The sequence below is a fragment of the Mobula hypostoma genome, chromosome 26 (assembly GCF_963921235.1).
Source record: "Mobula hypostoma chromosome 26, sMobHyp1.1, whole genome shotgun sequence".
Lineage (NCBI taxonomy): Eukaryota > Metazoa > Chordata > Chondrichthyes > Myliobatiformes > Myliobatidae > Mobula > Mobula hypostoma.
The window spans coordinates 29,031,933-29,052,396 of NC_086122.1; the positions used below are offsets into that span (position 1 = coordinate 29,031,933).

Here is a 20,464-nt window from a genome sequence, read left to right on the forward strand (position 1 = left end):
AACTTGTGTGTATCTGTATTGCAGTGGAATAAAGGGAATTACAGAGGCATGAGAGGAGGAGCTTGCCCCGGTGGATTGGAGGAAGATACTGGTGAGGATGACAGTGGCGCAGAGTTGTCAGAAGTTTCTGGGAATAGTTCACAAGGCACAGAATAAATAAGTTTCGCAGAGGAAGAAGTTTGCAAATGGCAGGGGTAGGCAATTGTTGTTGACAAAGGAAGTTAAGGACTGCATAAAAGCCAAGGGAAAAAAAAACATATAACGTAGCAAAAGTGAGTGGGAAGTTGGATGATTTGGAAGCTTTTAAAATCCAACAAAAGGCAACTGAAAAAGCTACAAGAAGGGAAAAAGTGAAAAATGCCGGCAGTCTAGCCAATAATATAAAGCAGGATACCAAAAGTTTTTTTTAGTTATATAAAGAGTAAAAGGGAGGTGAGAGTTGATATTGGACCACTGGAAAATGATGCTGGTGAGATAATAATGGGGGACAAAGAAATGGCAGAAGAACTTAATAAGTACTTTGCATTTGTCTTCACTGAGGAAGACAAAAGCAGTGTGCAAGAAGTCTGTGAGTATCAGAGAGCAAGAGAGAGTGCCATTGCTATTACAAAGGAAAAAGTGCCAGGCAAACTCAAAGATCTTAAGGTGGATAAGTCATCTGGACCAGATGGACTACATCCCAGAGTCCTGAAAGAGTTGCTGAAGAAATAACGGATGCATTGGTCATGGTCTTTCAAGAATCACTTGATTCTGGCATGATCCCAAAGGACTGGAAGTTTGAAAATGTCACTTCACTCTTTAAGAAGGGAGAGAGACAAAAGAAGGGAAATTATAGGCCCTTTAGCCTAACCTCAGTGGAAAGTGTTGGAGTCTATTATTAAAGATGAGGTTTCAACGTACTTGGAGACTAATGATAAAATAAGTCAAAGTCAGCATGGTTTCTGTAAAGGAAAGTCTTGCCTGATAAGTCTGTTAGAGTTCTTTGAGGAAGTAACAAGCAGGGTGGACAAAGGAGAGACAGTGGATGTAACTTACTTGGATTTTCAGAAAGCATTTGATAAGGTGCCACACATGAGGCTGCTTAACAGGATAAAATCCTATGGTATTACAGGAAAGGTATTGTCATGGATAACAGAATGGCTGACAGGCAGGAGGCAGCTAGTTGGAATAAAAGGGGCCTTTTCTGGTTGGCTGCTGGTGACTAATGGTGTTCCTCAGGGGTCAGTATTGGGACCGCTGCTTTTCACATTGTTTGTCAATGATTTGGATAATGGAATTAATGGCTTTGTGGCAAAGGTTGCAGATGATAGGAAGATAGGTGGAGGAGTAGGTAATGCTGAGGAAGTAATGCAATTGTAGCAGGACCTAGACAAATTATAAGAATGGGCAAAAAAGTGGCAGATGGAATACAGTGTTGGGAAATGGGTGATAATGCATTTTGGTAAAAGGAACAATAGTGCGGACTATTACCTAAATGGGGAGAAGGTTCTTACATCAGTGGTGCAGAAGGACTTAGGAGTCCTTGTGCAAGACTCCCAGAAGGTTAATTTACAGGTTGAGTCTGTGGTAAAGAAGGTAAATGCAATGTTGGCATTTATTTCAAGGGGAGTAGAATATAAAGGCAAGGGGATAATGCTGAACCTTTCTAAGACACTAATCAGTTCGCATTTAGATTATTGTCAACAGTTTCAGGCCCCATATCTCAGAAAGGATGTGTTGTCACTGGAAAGAGTCCAGAGGAGATTCATGAAGATGATTCCAGGAATGAAGGGATTAAATATGAGGAATGTTTGGAAGCTTTGGGCCTTTTCTCACTGGAATTTAGAAGAATGCATGGGGATCTCATTGAAACCTACCAAAAGTTGAAAGGACTAGATAGGGTGGATGTGGGGAGGATGTTTCCCAAAGTGGGGGTCTCCAGAACTAGGGGGCACAGTCTCAAAATTGAGGGGTGACCCTTTAGGGTAGAGGTAAGGAGGAAACCCTTGAGCCAGGGAGTAGTAAATCTGTGGGATGCTCTGCCACAGACTGCGGTGGAGGCCAAGTCTGTGCGTGTATTTAAGGCGGAATTTCATCATTTCCTGATCGGTCAGGGCATCACAGGATGTGGCAAGAAGGTAGGTGAACGGGGTTGAGTGGGATCCAGGATCAGCCATGATGGAATGGCGGAACAGGCTCGATGGGCTGAATAGCCTAATTCTGCTTCTATGTCTTGTGGTCTTATGTCTCACACTAGAGAGATTTAAATGGTTAAGTTTCCTAACAGCTTTGACAGAAGTTCCATTTCTTAGTTTTGCCTTCTGCCAAAGTCTGTCACAGTATCTGGAACTAAATAAGCCCCAAAAATGAGGAACTAAGTAGCGGTGTGATCCAAAGATCCAGTGAGATACCTCCAGACCCGTACCAGGTGGACATAGGTGTGAAGTGAATGCAGTTGGCCCAGTCCAATAAGAGTTGCGCCATTGATTATTAATATTGTTGAAGTCTGGAGAGTTAGAAACTGTTTCAGTCAGAGGTCCTGCAATGCACTTTGGCCTGAAACAATTGACAACTCTATCTGAACTATATACAGTCAGTGGCTACTTTATTATATACACCTAATAAAGTGGCCCCTGCGTGTATGTTCATGGTCTGCCACTGCTGCAGCCCATCCAATTCAGGGTTTGACATGTCGTGCATTCAGAGATGCTCTTCTGCTGAAACGCATGTATATTTGAGTTACTGTCGCCTTCTTGTAAGCTTGAGACAGTCTGGCCATCCTCCTCTGACCTCTCACATTAACAAGGCATTTTTGCCCACAGAATTTCCACTCAGTTGTTTTTTTTTTGTTTTTTTTTTCACCATTCCCTGTAAACTAGAGGCTGTTGTGTGTGAAAAGCCCAAGAGATCAGCAGTTTCTGATATACTCAAACCACCCATCTGGCACCAACAGTCATTCCATGGTCAAAGTCACTAGGATCACATTTATCCCCACTCTGATGTCTGGTCTTAACTACAACTGGGCCCCTTGATAATGTCTGCATGCTTTTATGCATTAAGTTAATAGAACATAGAACATAGAATAGTACAGAACAGTACAGACCCTTCGGCCCACATTGATGTGCCGACCCTCAAACCCTGCCCCCCATATAACCCCCCACCTTAAATTCCTCCATATACCTGTCTAGTAGTCTCTTAAATTTTACTAGTGAATCTGCCTCCACCACTGACTCAGGCAGTGCATTCCACACACCAACCACTCTCTGAGTAAAACACCTTCCTCTAATATCCCCCTTGAACTTCCCACCCCTTACCTTAAAGCCATGTCCCCTTGTATTGAGCAGTGGTGCCCTGGGGAAGAGGCGCTGGCTATCTACTCTATCCATTCCTCTTAATATCTTGTATACCTCTATCATGTCTCCTCTCATCCTCCTTCTCTCCAAAGAGTAAAGCCCTAGCTCCCCTAATCTCTGATCATAATCCATACTCTGTAAACCTGGCAGCATCGTGGTAAATCTCCTCTGTACCCTTTCCAATGCTTCCACATCCTTCCTATAGTGAGGAGACCAGAACTGGACACAGTACTCCAAGTGTGGCCTAACCAGAGTTTTATAGAGCTGCATCATTACCTCACGACACTTAAACTCTATCCCTCGACTTATGAAAGCTAACACCCCATAAGCTTTCTTAACTACCCTATCTACCTGTGAGGCAACTTTCAGAGATCTGTGGATATGTACCCCCAGATCCTTCTGCTCCTCCACACTACCAAGTATCCTGCCATTTACTTTGTACTCTGCCTTGGAGTTTGTCCTTCCAAACTGTACCACCTCACACTTCTCGGGGTTGAACTCCATCTGCCACTTTTCAGCCCACTTCTGCAACCTATCAATGTCTCTCTGCAATCTTCGACAATACCCTACACTATCTACAACACCACCAACCTTTGTATCGTCAGCAAACTTGCCAACCCACCCTTCTACCCCAACATCCAGGTCGTTAATAAAAATCACGAAAAGTAGAGGTCCCAGAACCGATCCTTATGGGACACTGCTAGTCACAACCCTTCAATCTGAAGGTACTCCCTCCAACACAACCCTCTGCCTTCTGCAGGCAAGCCAATTCTGAATCCACCTGGCCAAACTTCCCTGGATCCCATGCCTTCTGACTTTCTGAATAAGCCTATCGTGTGGAACCTTGTCAAATGCCTTACTAAAATCCATATAGATCACATCCACTGCACTACCTTCATCTATATATCTGGTCACCTCCTCAAAGAACTCTATCGGACTTGTTAGACACTATCTGCCCTTCACAAAGCCATGCTAACTGTCCCTGATCAGACCATGATTCTCTAAACACCCATAGATCCTATCTCTAAAAATCTTTTCCAACAGCTTTCCCACCACAGACGTAAGGCTCACTGGTCTATAATTACCCGGACTATCCCTACTACCTTTTTCGAACAAGGGGACAACATTCGCCTCCCTCCAATCCTCCGCTACCATTCCCAAATTGCTGCCACATATGGATTGTTGATTAGATATTTGCATTAACAAGCTAGTGTACAGGAGTACTTAATAAAGTGGCCACTGAGTGTACTTTGCTTATGTCCCATCAGTATCCTTGGAAAATTCAGGCAAACTTCCCATGACCATGATTTCCCCTTACCAAATATTTAGAAAATTGTCTCTGAATATCTAAATTATAAATAATCTCGTTGCTTAAATACAGAATTTGTACCAAGGAGTTGAAGGCAATCAGTGAAACATGGAGCACATTTGATTCTGTGCAATTGAGTGTTTACAAAAGTTTTTCTTCTATCTTTAAACTTTCTACTTCTGACCTTATGACTTTGAGTCTTCTATCTAATTGCTTTAATGAAATTTGCTTCAGTGAGTGCATATCTTATTTCCAGTTTGAAGAGATTGATATATCCTTGGAGATACATTAACTGTTCATAAATGTTGAAAAAAAAATTAAATATCTGCATCATTAACTAATCCTTTATTGACCCTTTACTCCTGAAGTGCAATTTATTGCTAATGTTATGTCTTTTTAATTATACACTATCTCAAGGGAAAATGTAGCTTTCCTTGGTATTGAGTCGCAAAGTACACTTACGGGCACAGATGTTCTTTCATCGAAGCCCTGGACAATTGCTGCAAGACCTCTTAAATCCAACTTCCAAGCCCTAAAGACTAGCTTAATACTTGCCTTCCTAATTGGTTGCTATAGCAGCACATTGCTTTCTTCAACATTCTTATGTGAATTTTAATTTCTAAACACATTCCCATTCCAGCATGTTGCTTCATGGCCTCCTCTTCTGCCACAAGGAATACAGTTCTCTGGCCGGAGGAGCAGCGCCTCATATCCCATCTAGATAGTCTCCAACTTCCTGTACACTAGCATGAACATCGATTTCTCCAACCTCAAGTAATTTTCCCCTCTCTTTCCTTCTTCAATACCCCACTCTGGCCTCCTACCTCTTCTCATCACCTCCCTCTGGTGCCCCTTCTCCTTCCTCTTCCTTTCTCTCATGGTCCGCTCTCCAATCAGATTCTTCATTCTCCAGCCCTTTGGCTGCTTCAGCTATCACCTCCCAGCTTCTTCATCCCCCCTCCCCCACCCACCTGGCTTCACCTAGCACCTTGTCCTCCCCCCCCCCAACTTTCTTACTCTGCCATCTTACCCTTTCCTTCCCCGATAAAGGGTCTCAGCCCGAAATGTCGACGGTTCGTTAATTTCCACAGATGATGCCTGACCTACTGAGTTCCTCTTGCTTTTGTGTGTGTTACCCTGGGAACCAATGTTTTCTAGGTCGTTTCAATTTAAATTGATAGTTAGTGCATTTTCCTGGAGTGATCTGTAATTACTATTTCCAGGTTGTCTTGCATCACCTTTCATGGGTGCGCAAGAGGTGAGGATGCGTGGTCCTTTTTGTGTTTGTGATGTCCCTGGGCTCGCAGAGTGCTAACCATGCAATAGTGAATTACAGGCACAAATGAGCACTTTGCAAATGGTGTGGTTTTGACGTTGAAGCAAGTGTTGAGCAAGCAGTGAGGCTATGCTGTGTTGGAAGTTTAAAGGATTGCCAGTTGTTCAAAGGAGTTTCACAAAAATGAGTGCAGGATTGAAAGGCTTGCCATATGAGGTGCTTGATGGCTCTGGGCCTGAACTCACCGGAATTCAGAAGAATGAGGGGCGACCTCATTGAAACCTATCGAATGTTGAAAGGCCTCGATAGAGTGGATGTGGAGAGGGTACTTCCAAAGGTGGGGAAGCTAAGACCAGAGGACACAGCATCACGATAAAGGGTCATCGTTTTAGAACAGAGTTGAGGAGGAATTTCTTTAGCCAGAGAGTGGCGAATCCATGGAATTTATTGCTACAGGCGGCTGTGGAGGCTAAGTCAATGGGTGCATTTAAAGCAGAGGTGGAGGGCAAATCATTGGGTTTATTTAAGATAGAGGTTGATAGATTCTTGATTAGACAGGGCATGAAGGGATACAGGGAGAAGGCAGGAGACAGAGGCTGAGAGGGAAAATGGATTGGCCATGATGAAATGGAGATGCAGACACGATGGGCCAAATGGCCTAATTCTACTCATGTTTCTTATGGTCTTATAGCCGGGCTACTCTTTTCCCCAAATTACTAAATGCAGCATTGCCATTTGAAGTGATAATTGTGCAGCCTACTTATAGCTATTTGCTTTCGTCTCAATTGGTATTCTGAGAGACATGAAATGAAGAATAATATTAGTGCTATCATGGATTTGAAAGAATGAAAAGCTTGCAGATGTAAAAAGCCTTTTTATGTCTCAAGATGTTTCAAAACGTTTTATAGGCAATTATCACAAGTGTTGTTGCATTAGTTGGCATGAGAACCAGTTTGCAAACAATCAAGATTTGGCCACTGTAATTTGAGACATAGAAGCAATCTAAATTGAGACTGTTCAATGCTAAATGAGCTTCAAAGTATAGATGATTAGAGCTTCAACGCAGTGAGTCTTGGCTGATGCAATGCTCCCTCAGTGTCGGCCAAGATTACGTGCTCAAATTGGAGTTGGGGCTTGAACTTGCAGATTTAAAAAGTGCTTACTTCCCTGTGAGGGACCAATCATCCTGACTGAGGTCAAACATTCCATTAAGAATTGCTGACTGTCAGTATGGTAGTGTAGTGGTCAGCACGACACTTTACAGCACAGAGAACCAGGGTTCAGTTCCTGCCGCTGCTGGTAAGGATTTTTGTACGTTCTCCCCATGACCGTGTGGGTTTCCTCCGTGTCCTCTGGTTTCCTCCTACAGTCCAAAGATGTACCAGTTGGTAGGTTAATTGATCATTATAGATTGTCCAGTGGCTCGAAGGGCCAGGAGGACCTTTTCCATGCTGCATCTCAATAAATGAAGAAATAAATATGCAGCTCAGTTCTTCATGGACTTGAGTGCTTGGACATCTGCAGTCATCCACTCAGGTGGCAGTGCATAACTACCCTCCAGGAACCGAGCTGGCATGGATTGCCGAATATCAGGAAGTTCTTAACCTTTTCATTATAATTTCCAGCTCTGCGGCAATTGTGTTAAATCATTCCCTCACTTTGTCCATTTATGCTCTTGAAAGGAAACAGCATGCTGCATGTAGATAACGTTATATAATTAGCTTGGCAAGAAATTGTTTTGTGTGTGTGTGTGTGTGTTTGTGTGTGTGTATATGAGAGATCAGGATTTTTATGTATGTACATGATTAAAAGTCAGTTTGGCAGGATTTTGCCCATGTTTTAGAGGACCATGTTATAATTGGGATTATATTTTGTTTCTAAATGAAAGTGGTCAAGAAAGATTGAGAATACGTGAACCTGTATTAAATTACTTTGGATGCATCGGGAAGCTCTTGTTTTCAGTGCTTCTCCTGACACTGAAGAACCTTATTACTTCAGATATGACCTTCCTCACTTCTAAACTGACTTAAAGTATTCTAGTGCCACTAGTGGGGATTCAGGCTACACATGAGGACTCTTCAGACTGATTTTGTCAGAAGTTTATCGTAAGGAACTTTGCTATACTTTGGGAAAACTACAAGCTTTGCTCATATACCTCTAACAATTCTGCAATGGTTGAAAGAATTTGATAAGAAGAGAATATATTTGCTGAATTAAAACATCACTCTGGGATTAGGAGGTCTGCCTATTGGAATTTATACAGCACAACTCCTGACTGTGTTAATATTCTGCTAGGATCGAATGGGCACTTGTCTGACTTGGGAGTGCTTGTATGTGATGAAGATAATTTGTGCCCACTTGAAATGGCAGGCTTGTCCGCCCTCAGAATACTGTGTGGCTGTAGAAGTAATTACACTGCTGATCTACTGCGTAACATGTTTGGATGCTGGCCAAGAGCATCACTGCAGGAACTGACCAGCCATTCATATTCAGCACCTTGCTCTCTGGTTGAAAAGCATTTGAAGAAGTGCTTCTACTCCGCAGTTATGTGTAGGTGTTTGTATCTGTCTCGGTTTCAAAGCTTCCCTTTCACCACAGCAGTAAAGGCTCAAATTTCTTGGTCAGCCCCATCAAATCCAAGCTTACTTGTTAAGTGGTGCTTATGGGATAAAGAGAATCCTTGATATCCTTAGAATCACATCTCAGAGGTTCACAGATGATGTTATCAGATATTTCAATCAAAGTAGAATGGAAGTCAAGAACATTTTTCCAGACGCTCAGTAGTTCAGGAACCCCTCTTCCCCTTCTGTCATCAGATTTCTGAAAGAACGTTAGACAATAAGAGAGAGAAGCAGAAATAGGCCATTGGGCCCATCAAGTCAGCTCCGCCATTCCATCATGGCTGATCCCACATCCCACTCACCAGCCTTCTCGCCATATCCTTTGACACCCTGACCGATCAGGAAACAATCAACCTCTGCCTTAAATGTACCCACGGACTTGGCCTCCACCGCAGTCTGTGGCAGAGCATTCCACAGATTTGCTACTCTCCGGCTAAGAAAATTCCTCCGTACCTCTGTTCTAAAGGGTTGCCCCCTCAGTTTTGAGGCTGTGTCCTCTAGTTCTAGGTACCCCCCCCCGTAGGAAACATCCTCTCCACATCCACCCTATCTAGTCCTTTCAGTAGGTTTCAATGAGGTCCCCATGCATCCTTCTAAATTCCACTGAGTACAGGCTCAAAGTGAGTACATTGAACTCATAAACACTTCCTCACTACTTTGTTTGCACTACTTATTAAGTTAAACTATTTTATATATATATTTATGTATAAAACCTGATTCTGATTCTTCCACTGAAATGTAATTGAGGTTATGTCATTTGGAAATTGGGGAAAAGTTTGAAGGCTTACGTATGTCAGGTCAAAATGCAGATTAATTGCGGTCTGACGGAATGAGGGAACAGGCAAGGACCAAGCAGCTCTTGATGTGAGGAAATGCACTGTGAGTCAGCTGTGCTGTACAAATTCTCTTTTGCACTGAATAACAGAAAGCCTAAACTGCTACATTTTAGTGTTGCAAACACAAAAGATTTTGCAGATGCTAGAAATCCAGAGTAACACACACAAAATGCAATGGGACTTGGGAGTCCTCATACAGGATACCCTTAAGGTTAACCTTCAGGTTGAGTCGGTGGTGAAGAAGGCGAATGCAATGCTGGCATTCATTTCTAGAGGAATAGAGTATAGGAGCAGGGATGTGATTTTGAGGCTCTATAAGGCGCTGGTTTGACCTCACTTGGTGTACTGTGGGCAGTTTTGGTCTCCTTATTTAAGAAAGGATGTGCTGACGTTGGAGAGGGTACAGAGAAGATTCACTAGAATGATTCCGGGAATGAGAGGGTTAACATATGAGGAACATTTGTCCGCTCTTGGACTGTACTCCTTGGAGTTTAGAAGAATGAGGGGAGACCTTACAGAAACATTTCGAATGTTGAAAGGCATGGACAGAGTGGATGTGGCAAAGTTGTTTCCCATGATGGGGGAGTCTAGTACGAGAGGGCATGACTTAAGGATTGAAGGGCGCCCATTCAGAACAGAGATGCAAAGAGATTTTTTTAGCCAGAGGGTGGTGAATCTATGGAATTTGTTGCCACGGGCAGCAGTGGAGGCCAAGTCATTGGGTGTATTTAAGGCAGAGATTGATAGGTATCTGAGTAGCCAGGGCATCAAAGGTTATGGTGAAAAGGCGGGGGAGTGGGACTAAATGTGAGAATGGATCAGCTCATGATAAAATGGCGGAGCAGACTCGATGGGCCGAATGGCCGACTTTTGCTCCTTTGCCTTATGGTCTTATGGTCTAAATGCTGGAGGAACTCAGCAGGTCAAGCAGCATCTATGGAGAGGAATAAACAGTCAACATTTCAGCCAAGACCCTTCATCAGGACACCACATGCCCTGATTAGGGTCACCATCTTATTGACCTCAAAGGATCTGTGTGTACATGTTCTTTAATATCTTTGCACTGGGTTTCATTTGTACAAACTAAATACGGGTCCAGTAATACTCTGATAATCTGCCACACTCAGGCCTTCAGTAGCACCAGACAAGCATATGTTCCAGACTATTTGATGTTATTGCCACTAATATTCCAACATACATTTTAAAATTCACTGTTTTGTAGGTTCTATGCACAATATAATATACTTTCCAGCAAGCCTAGTAAGTTGAAAGGGGGTGCAGGAAGCAGGTTCCCTGTGAGTTACAGGGAGTGCTGGGAAGTAGGGCACTAGTGAATTGAAGGTTGCCCATTGACCGGGACTCCTGTGCATGTCAAAGGGATCGTATGAGTTAGAGCTCTGCTGAGTTAAAGAAGGTGTGGAAACCCAAGCCCCAGTGTGATAAATGGAGAGCAGGAGCCAGGATCCTGGTGGGCTAAAGGAACCAGAAACGTAAGCGGGTCTGTCTGAGTAGTGGAGAGTATATTAACTGGCTACATCACAGCCTGCTGTGGAAATAGCAATGCCCATGAATGGAAAGACCAACAAAAACTAACAGATACAGCCCAGTCCATTGTGGGTAAAGCCCTCCCAACCATTGAGCACACCTACACGAAACACAGTTGCAGGAAAGCAGAATCCATCATCAGGGACCCCCACTACCCGGGACATGCTCTCTTCTTGCTGCTGCCATCAGGAAGAAGGTACAGGGCTCACACCACCGGCTCAGGAACAGCTACCACCCCTCAACCATAAGGCTCTTGAACTTCACTCAATTTCCCTTGCCCCGTCATTGAAGTGTTCCCACAACCAATGGACCCTCTTTCAAGGACTCTTCATCTCATGTTCTCGATATTTATTCCTTAGTTATTTATTATTATTGTTATTTATTTTTGTATTTGCACAGTCCGTTGTCTTCTACACACTGGTTGCATCCCAAGTTGGGCGGTTTTTCACTGATTCTGTTTTGGTTATTATTCTATAGATTTATTGAGAATGTCCTCAAGAACATATATGTACCTTGATAATATGATTTACTTTGAACTTTGAATGCAGGGACAGGAATGTTAGTTTACTAAAGATATCAGAATCAGGATCAGGTTTTACTAATACTGACACATGTCACTGTACCCAGAGAGCCAGATGCAGATCTACAGGATTGTGAAAGTATTGTGTAGTGGGATTATTGGAATTTTACTGCAGTGAACAAGGGTACAACTCATCCTGTTTGGAATGCCGCAATTCCATTCCTACTTGGACTTTTCTGACAGCTGAGTTCTGGGTGCAAGAATATCAGTTAAAGAATTTAAATTCTTCAAAGTTCATTCGCTCGTTATGTGCCATGTCATATAACGTGGGCAATCATGGTCTTTCCGTGACCATGATTGTCTTGCAAATATTTCGACAGAAGTGGTTTGCCATTGCCTTCTTCTGGGCAGTGTCTTCACAAGACGGGTGACCCCAGCCGTTATCAATACTCTTCAGAGATAGTCTGCCTGGCGTCAGTCGTCGCATCACCAGGACTTGTGATCTGCACCGGCTGCTCGTACGACCGTCCACCACCTGCTCTCATGGCTTCACGTGACCCTGATCGAGGGCTAAGCAGGCGATCCTCCTTGCCCAAGGCTGTACTGGCAGGATAGCAGAGGGAAGGAGCGCCTTACACCTCCTTCGGTAGAGATGTATCTCCAACCCTGACACCCAAATTCTTCAAAGGGCCCTGTTTATTGGCTGAACGTCGACTGTGATTGCCAGTGGGTAAAGCATTTGGAGAAAATCTAGGGTCATGGCATAACCTGATAATGGGCCAGCATCTTGCGGCAAGGATTGCTGACCAGCAGTGCCAATGCTGGCTGATTCCTTTCCTACCTTCTCAGACTGGGAAGATTAACCAACCTCCTATAACTTTCCACGTCCCTGTTTAAAGAGCCTGGGAAACATTCTTTTGACTGTTGTTGGAACAGTTTCTGCTTTCAACAGTAATAAATCAGTCCAAAGCGAACACCTTAAGCATAATTTGTATTTATCTGGAGACGTGGCGTGAAACAGTCCCTCCCGGCCCTTCAAGCCATGCCACCCAGTCCAAGATTTAACCCAAGCCAATCACAGGGCGATTTACAATGGCCAATAAACCTGCTAACAAGTTCGCCTTTGAACTGTGGGAGGAAACAGGAGCACCCAGAGGAAACCCACATGTTCACAGGGAAGAAGTACAAACTCCTTACATAAGACACTGGGATTCAACTATGAACTTTGACCCCCTGAGCTGCAATAGTGTTGCGTAATCCATATGCTACTGTGGCGCCCTAATTTGTGTCTCTATAGGAAAAGCACCTAAATAGTAAACGATTGATTATGTGATTGGTCGTGTTTATTGGAGCTGAACATGCTCCAACTAATGTTGAAACTGAACCTTAGACATGCTTGTGCATGTGTATTGTGTTTGTGTTTTATGTCGGGGTGATGGGGATGGAGAAACGTCTCTACCAAAGGAGATGTAAGGCCTTCCTTCCTTCCACTAGCCTGCAGGTCACCCTTGGGCAAGGTGCAACATCTGCTTAGCCCCCGGTCAGGGTTACATGAAGCCATGGGGGCAGGTGGTGGATGGTCGCATGAGCAGCCAGTGCATAACACAAGTCCCGGTTATGCGACCACTGACGCCAGGCTGACAATCTCTGAAGAGTATTGACAATGGCTGGGGTCACCCATCTTGAAATGACACTGCCCAGAAGAAGACAATGGCAAACAAGTTCTGTGGAAAGATTTCCCAAGAACAATCATGGTCATGGGAAGACCATGATTGCCCACGTCATATGACAGGGCACACAATGATGATGATGATAATTGTATGTGACCAATGAAATCAACAATTTCTTATAACACACATAAAAGTTGCTGGTGAACGCAGCAGGCCAGGCAGCATCTCTAGGAAGAGGTACAGTCGACATTTCGGGCCAAGACCCTTCGTCAGGACTAACTGAAAGAAGAGATGGTAAGAGATTTGAAAGTGGGAGGGGGAGGGGGAGATCTGAAATGATAGGAGAAGACAGGAGGGGGAGGGATGGAGCCAAGAGCTGGACAGCTCCCCCTCATACCCCATCCGTTATTTATTTATATACACACATTCTTTTTCTCTCTCTCCTTTTTCTCCATCTGTCCCTCTCACTATACCCCTTGCCCATCCTCTGGGCTTTTTCCCCCCCTCCCCCTTTTCCTTCTCCCTGGGCCTCCTGTCCCATCATCCTCTCATATCCCTTTTGCCAATCACCTGTCCAGCTCTTGGCTCCATCCCTCCCCCTCCTGTCTTCTCCTATCATTTTGGATCTCCCCCTCCCCCTCCCACTTTCAAATCTCTTACTAGCTCTTCCTTCAGTTAGTCCTGACGAAGGGTCTCGGGCCGAAACGTTGACTGTACCTTTTCCTAGAGATGCTGCCTGGCCTGCTGCGTTCACCAGCAACTTTGATGTGTGTTGCTTGAAATTCCAGCATCTGCAGATTTCCTCGCGTTAACAATTTCTTGTGAAGTGTTCAGCATATCCATGGATATAGTGTATGACTCCCTTGCTGTGACTTGGGATTCTAACCCATATGTATCAGCTTGGTATTTCCCTCCACAGATGCTGCCTGATCCTCAGGCAGTTTGTTTATATGCTACAGATTCTAGAATCCGCGGTCTCCTGTGTCTCCATCTTCCCTTTCATTCACTTGACCTTCTGTTCAACTTTCTATCCAAAGCTACACTCATTTCTCTGCATTGTTAACCCATATGTATCAACTGAATGAAGAAAGGCATTTTGTTCAACAAGGAACTGAATGGAGATATGATGCATACAATTTGGATCTAAAGCGCCCTCTGCTGGTAGATGTTGATATTTCTGCAATGTTACTGAAAGCAGTGCAAAAAATATTCTCCCATGGCACAGTGACTTTGAGCACAACAAAAAATAATTTTGAGCAAAATGTGAACACTTAATGCAGTTACCACCCAATGAATTTATTTGTTAATTGAGATACAGCACGGAACATCCCTTCGAGCTGTGTCGCCCAACAATTCCCAGATTTAATTCCAGCACATATCACAGGACAATTCACAGCAAGCAATTAACCCACCAATAGTTTTTGGACTGTGGGAGGAAACCGGAGCACCTGGAAGAAATCCACCTAGTCACAGGAAGAACATACAGACTCCTTACAGGCAGTGGCGGGAATTGAACCCAGGTCACCTCACCTGTAAGACATTGTGCTGACCACTACGCTACCATGCCGCCAAAATTGTTCTCGGACTGTACTTATACAGAAGTACTAACAGGTAGAGTCTGAGCGTCAGAGTAGATCAGTGATCGTGCATTTTGATGCAGCCTCAGTGAAATATCAGTGAAACAATTAATGGCGTTATTCCACAACCCTAGGAGTTAGGCATCAGCAAAGGGTGTGGAATTGTATACAAACTTGACTACTTAATTAAGGATCCTGACCTGAAACACTTACTGTCCATTTCCCTCCACAGATGCTGCCTGATCCTCAGGCAGTTTGTTTATATGCTACAGATTCTAGAATCCGCGGTCTCCTGTGTCTCCATCTTCCCTTTCATTCACTTGACCTTCTGTTCAACTTTCTATCCAAAGCTACACCCATTTCTCTGCATTGTTAATCAGAATCGGGTTTAATATTACTGGCATATTTGGTGAAGCACTACATTGCAATGCTGAATAATAAAAACCGTGTATTACAGTAAGTTAAATTAAATAAGTAATGCAAAAAAAAAGTAGTGAGGTAGTTTTCATGGGTTCAATGTCCATTCAGAAATCGGATGGCAGAGGGGAAAAAGCTGTTCCTGAATCGTTGAGTGAGTGTCCTCAGGCTCCTGTCCTTCCTCCCTGATGGTAGCAATGAGAAGAGGGCATGTCCTGGGTGATAGGGGGTCCTTAATGATGGATGCCACCTTTCTGAGGCATTGCACCTTGAGGATGTCCCAGATTTCCATTCTTACAACGCTGATGAAAGATCGGCAATTTAATGCGTACTGTTTCTTTTCCCAGGAAAGCTGCCAGAGCTGAACATTTCCAGGATTTTCTTGCTTTTCATTTCGGCTTCCAGCACCTGGACAATTTTTAGCTCTTGGATTTCTTTGATATTAATCCCCAAGAAAGAGTGAGTGAGGACCAGTGCCAGCGGTGTATTGGACAATGAATAGTGAACTATTTGTTGATGTTCTTGTTTTGACAGGCAATCTACAAGATGGTATCCACCGTTATGAAGATGCCCGATGATGAAGCAACACCAGAGAAAAGAACGGATAAAATCTTCAGACAGATGGACACAAATAATGATGGTAACAGCCAACTATTCTCACAGAGAATCTGAAACTTTCTACCTTCCTTACATAATTAATCTTTTGCATCAAAAGTCCTACTAGCGTTTTCCCAGGTTTATGCTTTCATATCCCTTTACGTGAACTAATTAACTGAAGAGCAGTAAATCATAAACACAAGAGAGTCTGCAGATGCTGGAAGTCCAGAGCAACACACACAACGTGCTGGAGGAACTCAGCAGGTCAGGCAGCATCTGTGGAGAGGGATAACTGGTGGACGTTTCGGTGCTGATGAAGGGTCTCAGAGCAAAGCATTCATTCCTCTCCGTAGATGCTGCCTGGCCTGGTGAGTTCCTCCAGCATTTTGAGTGTACTGCTGTTTATACTCTGCATAAGAACTCACAGCCGGAATGAAAAGGAGAACCAGAAGGAATTGAGCTCTATGTAGAAAAGGCAACGGACTAAGAGGATTGAACTGCATAAATAGGAAGGTAAAACAAAGTTTTAAACACAAGATATCCTGCAGTTGCTGGAAATCCAGAGCAACACGCACAAAATGATGCAGCTTCAGGCAGCATCTTTGGAAATGAACAAACAGTTGATGGTTCAGGCCAAGACCTTTCTTCAGGATTGAAAAGGGAGGGGGAAGACGTCAGAATAAAAAGGTGGGGGTAGGGTACGGAGGATAGCCAGAAGGTGATAGGTGAAGCCAGCTGGGTTGGAACGATAAAGAGCTAGAGATGAAGGAATCTGATAGGAGAGGAAATTGGACCATTGGATAGAGGGAAGGAGGAGGGGACCCATGGGTACTAAAAAATAATGCCTCATTCCATAAAAATCCAGAAACAAGATGAAAATGGAGGAAGAAAATTAAAATGTAGAGGCAAATTAAAAGAAGGATAAAGCCACAATGATGCTTCCAGTAGAGTGACTCTAGTTCAATTCTGGCGCTAATCACTACCCTACTGTGCCACGTGTTAACTTAAATCATATTTGTCATACATCGGTGTGATTATTGAGCACATTGACTTTATCACTGAATCAAGCCATGTAGTTTTTGCATTCCCACCTGCTGAGGGGGCATGTTAATATAACGGGTGTCATGCACACCTCCAGCATGGTGCACTCCGTAATTTGTGGGAGTGGGAGGGTGGTGATTCTGCTTGACTTTGACCATATTTCTCACATGGCATACAGAAGAACTGAGTTTCAGACAACTGAAAAAGCAATCTCTCCAAAACTCTTTTTATTGTGAACATGGGTTGGTAGACACGAGGAGGAAATTTTCCCAAAATATCCATTCTTTTACCTGAGTTTATGGGTACTTTTTGCTCGAATAGCATTCCTTGGTCGATTTTACTCCATACTTTATCAAACTTTACCAAAATAAAACTCTGCCCGTCATCATTCCTAACTCATTCCCTCAGTCATCTGGCAGCACGGTAGCATAGAGCAGCTGTCCCCAACCACCAGGCTGCGAGGAAACGATATGGGTCAGCTGCACCTTTCCTCATTCCCTGTCACGCACTGTTGAACTTGAACACAGGGTTGCCAACTGTCCTGTATTTGCTGGGACATCCCGTATATTGGGCTAAATTGGTTTGTCCCCTACGGAACTGCCCGTATGTCCCCCGCTAAGGTAGAGCGTTCCTATGAAACCGTTTGTGCCAAAATGGCGTAAAGCGAAGAAGCAATTACCATTAATTTATATGGGAAAATTTTTTGAGCGTTCCCAGACCCAAAAAATAACCTACCAAATCATACCAAATAACACATAAAACCTAAAATAACACTAACATATAGTGAAAGCAGGAATGATATGATAACTACACAGCCTATATAAAGTAGAAATAATGTATGTACAGTGTAGTTGGGAAAATTAAGCTGAAACTGATCTGTGGGAAAAAATCGACACGTACGCACATGCGCACACAGGAGCCCGCGCAAGGCTTCATGGTCATGGTAGTATTTCTCGGGGTAAATGCAAGAATCCTGTATTTGACTGCTACTTTTGTCCCTTATTTGGGAGTGAGAAAGTTGGCAACCCTAACTGTAAAAGACATGTTGAGGTGAGTTTAACCCTACTTGAACACCCCCCCCCCCCAAGTCGGCCGGTCCGCAAGAACATTGTCAATATTAAACCGGTCCACGGTGCAAAAATGGTTGGGGACCCTCGGCGTAATGGTTAGCAGAACACTTTACAGTACCGGTGACCCGGGTTCAGTTCCTGCTACTGTCGATCAGAAGTCCCCGTGACCATGTGGGTTTCCAAATTGTAAACTGTCCCATGATTCGACTAGAATTAAATTGTGGGATTGTTGGGCATGTAGCTCGAAGGGCCGGAGGGGCCTATTCTGTGTTGTATCTCAAAAAATAAATAAATAGAATGGAATTTGTTTACCAATAACAAGGACAAAGATTGGTATTGAATTCCCCATTCCTTAAGTGAAACATTCCACTTTCATGGATCATGTCTTCATGAAAACAACCTGTTATTTTCAGAATAGATTGCTTGTTAATACACCACTTTACTGTTTACAAATTTCTTCCAGGTAAATTGTCTCTTGAAGAGTTCATTAAAGGTGCCAAGAGTGACCCCTCCATCGTACGGTTACTACAGTGTGACCCAAGCAGTGCATCTCAGTTCTAGTTGGGACATGATTGTATCACACTTATCATCTGAAGAAAAGGAGCGAGATTTCATTCCAGCTGGATTGCCAACCCTTTCTCTGACCTCCATCTCATCATGAATTGATCTTCCTGCCATAACAGGGTGAATGACGAACACGGGACCGCCTGGGCGACCCGCGCTGTCTTCAGAGGAGCTTATAGTCACTGCGTTGTTACTTTGTTTTGTGTTTTCTGTGCGATGGACACTTCAAAAAGCAGGCATGCCAACACTTATTGAGCAATGGGGCATTGTGCACAAAGCTCTCACTACGGTTCGGAATATTGCACGTGTCTATCACTGGCCCTTAGGCTAAACATAAAATTGACATCACGAATGTAAAAAATGCCACACAAGGGAGCTTGCAAACACGCTTTGAGTTGCATTGTAGCTGCTCTAGTTATTGCTGTTGTTGTACAAAGCCAACAGTTACAGTTCCCAGAATGATCTATATTCTCTGCAAATGAAGCTATTAGATTATTTCACTTGCGGATTCACTCGGTAAGCCTCAAAGATCACTGTGGGAAATACAGTTCATGCTTTGAAAGCAGGAAGACATCACAGACGGTGTTTGCGAGGGGAGGTACAAACTAAGGTTAAACGATTAAGTGGCCCTCAAGTACACAGTGGAGTTGTTAACATGCATACAAAACGTACCCTTGGGTTCAATTTTATTTTAATGCCCTGTTCTAATCAGGCGTCGTACATTCCCCTTCCTAAATCGGGTAGATTCCCGAAGTGTGGATCGACCCATTGGTGCAAGTGGCCTTTTATTAAATAGGAATGACCATGGGCTGCTGCCTAAGTTATTGAAAACCGCCAATATTTCCTTCAGGTCGTGTAGAACCAAAGGTGCGGCCCGTCTCCGTGATTCCACAGACCGGGAAGAGGGGAAGCAGTTGCTAGGAGTGGGAGAATGGAGGACCCACCAGACTGCAAATCCACAAAAACAATTGTCGTTCTAACAAAACAGATCTGCTGAGATTGGATTTTGTAGTCAAGTATAGTGAAATAATAATAGGTATCACACTCGTGGAAAAAAAAACATCTTAGACTCAGTGGTAAATAATCACTTGTTTTGGTGCATCAGTGCTCCAGTCACGTGAATGTGATTCATGCACCGACTTACAGAGCATATCTCCTGTCTAACCCAGTGACGAATGTAGTTCAGGGCTGTTAGAAGTGTACAAGGGAATACTGTGGACAAATGGGCCAGATGCAAGGTCTTCCTGCCTGATATTATCACTGTTTTACCATGTTATAATAACTGGAATAAAAATCCCTTAATTCATGTGATGAAATTGCTGCGTCTGCTCCAGCCAGAGTGTTTTGTGTGCTTCAGAAATGAAGGCAGAGCCGCTGTCAGTGCATGTTAGATCATGGTATGGGGGAAATTGTATTAAAAAGTAAATGTATTTTTAACAGTGTTGTAATTCATCTTATTCTAAATTAAAACATCATTGTTTTAACGCAAGAATTGAAATGCTATTCTTTCCCCCAACTGCCCCCATCCCATGGAAGTCAAATATGGTCTACTTATTGAAACCAGCGTCATAAAGTTTTAGACTTTCTGAATTTGGCAGTGCCATTGCTGTATCCAAGAATGTTTAGTGCATTGAAGAAAAGGGCATATTTTATGTTTGCGCTTTTGTAATGTGAGTATGGCACTTTTTGTATTGTTATTTGAATCAGATTATCAGATATTTGTGCTCAAGACTCCAAGGCAGAAGCTGGGCTGAAAACAATGATGAGAAGGATTTGTATTTACATAGCGCCATTCATTTCCTTGCTGAGTTCCTCCAGCATTTTATTTATTTATTTATTGAGATACGGCGCGGAATCAGCCCTTCGAGGCACGCCACCCAGCAACTCCCGATTTAATCTGAGCCTAATCACAGGACAATTTACAATGGCAAATTAACCTACCAACTGATACACCTTTGGACTGTGGGAGGAAGCCAGAGCACCCGGCGGAAACCTACCCAGTCACTGGGAGAACCTATAAACTCCTTACCAACAGCAGCGGGAACTGAATCTGGGCTCTGTACTGTTAAGGCATAGTGTGAACCATGAC

General features: G+C 43.5%; 1 protein-coding gene across 1 annotated transcript in view; it reads left to right on the forward strand.

Annotated features, from left to right (window-relative positions):
- Window positions 1-19,858, forward strand: part of LOC134338146 (hippocalcin-like protein 1) — a 167,414-nt gene extending 147,556 nt beyond the window's left edge. The window contains exons 4-5 of the mRNA XM_063033733.1: window positions 15,638-15,743; window positions 18,275-19,858. Of these exons, the coding sequence (XP_062889803.1) occupies window positions 15,638-15,743; window positions 18,275-18,372 (204 nt within the window). The 3' untranslated portion in view covers window positions 18,373-19,858. The remainder of the gene's footprint in view (window positions 1-15,637; window positions 15,744-18,274) is intronic.
- The last annotated feature ends 606 nt before the right edge of the window (window positions 19,859-20,464 follow it).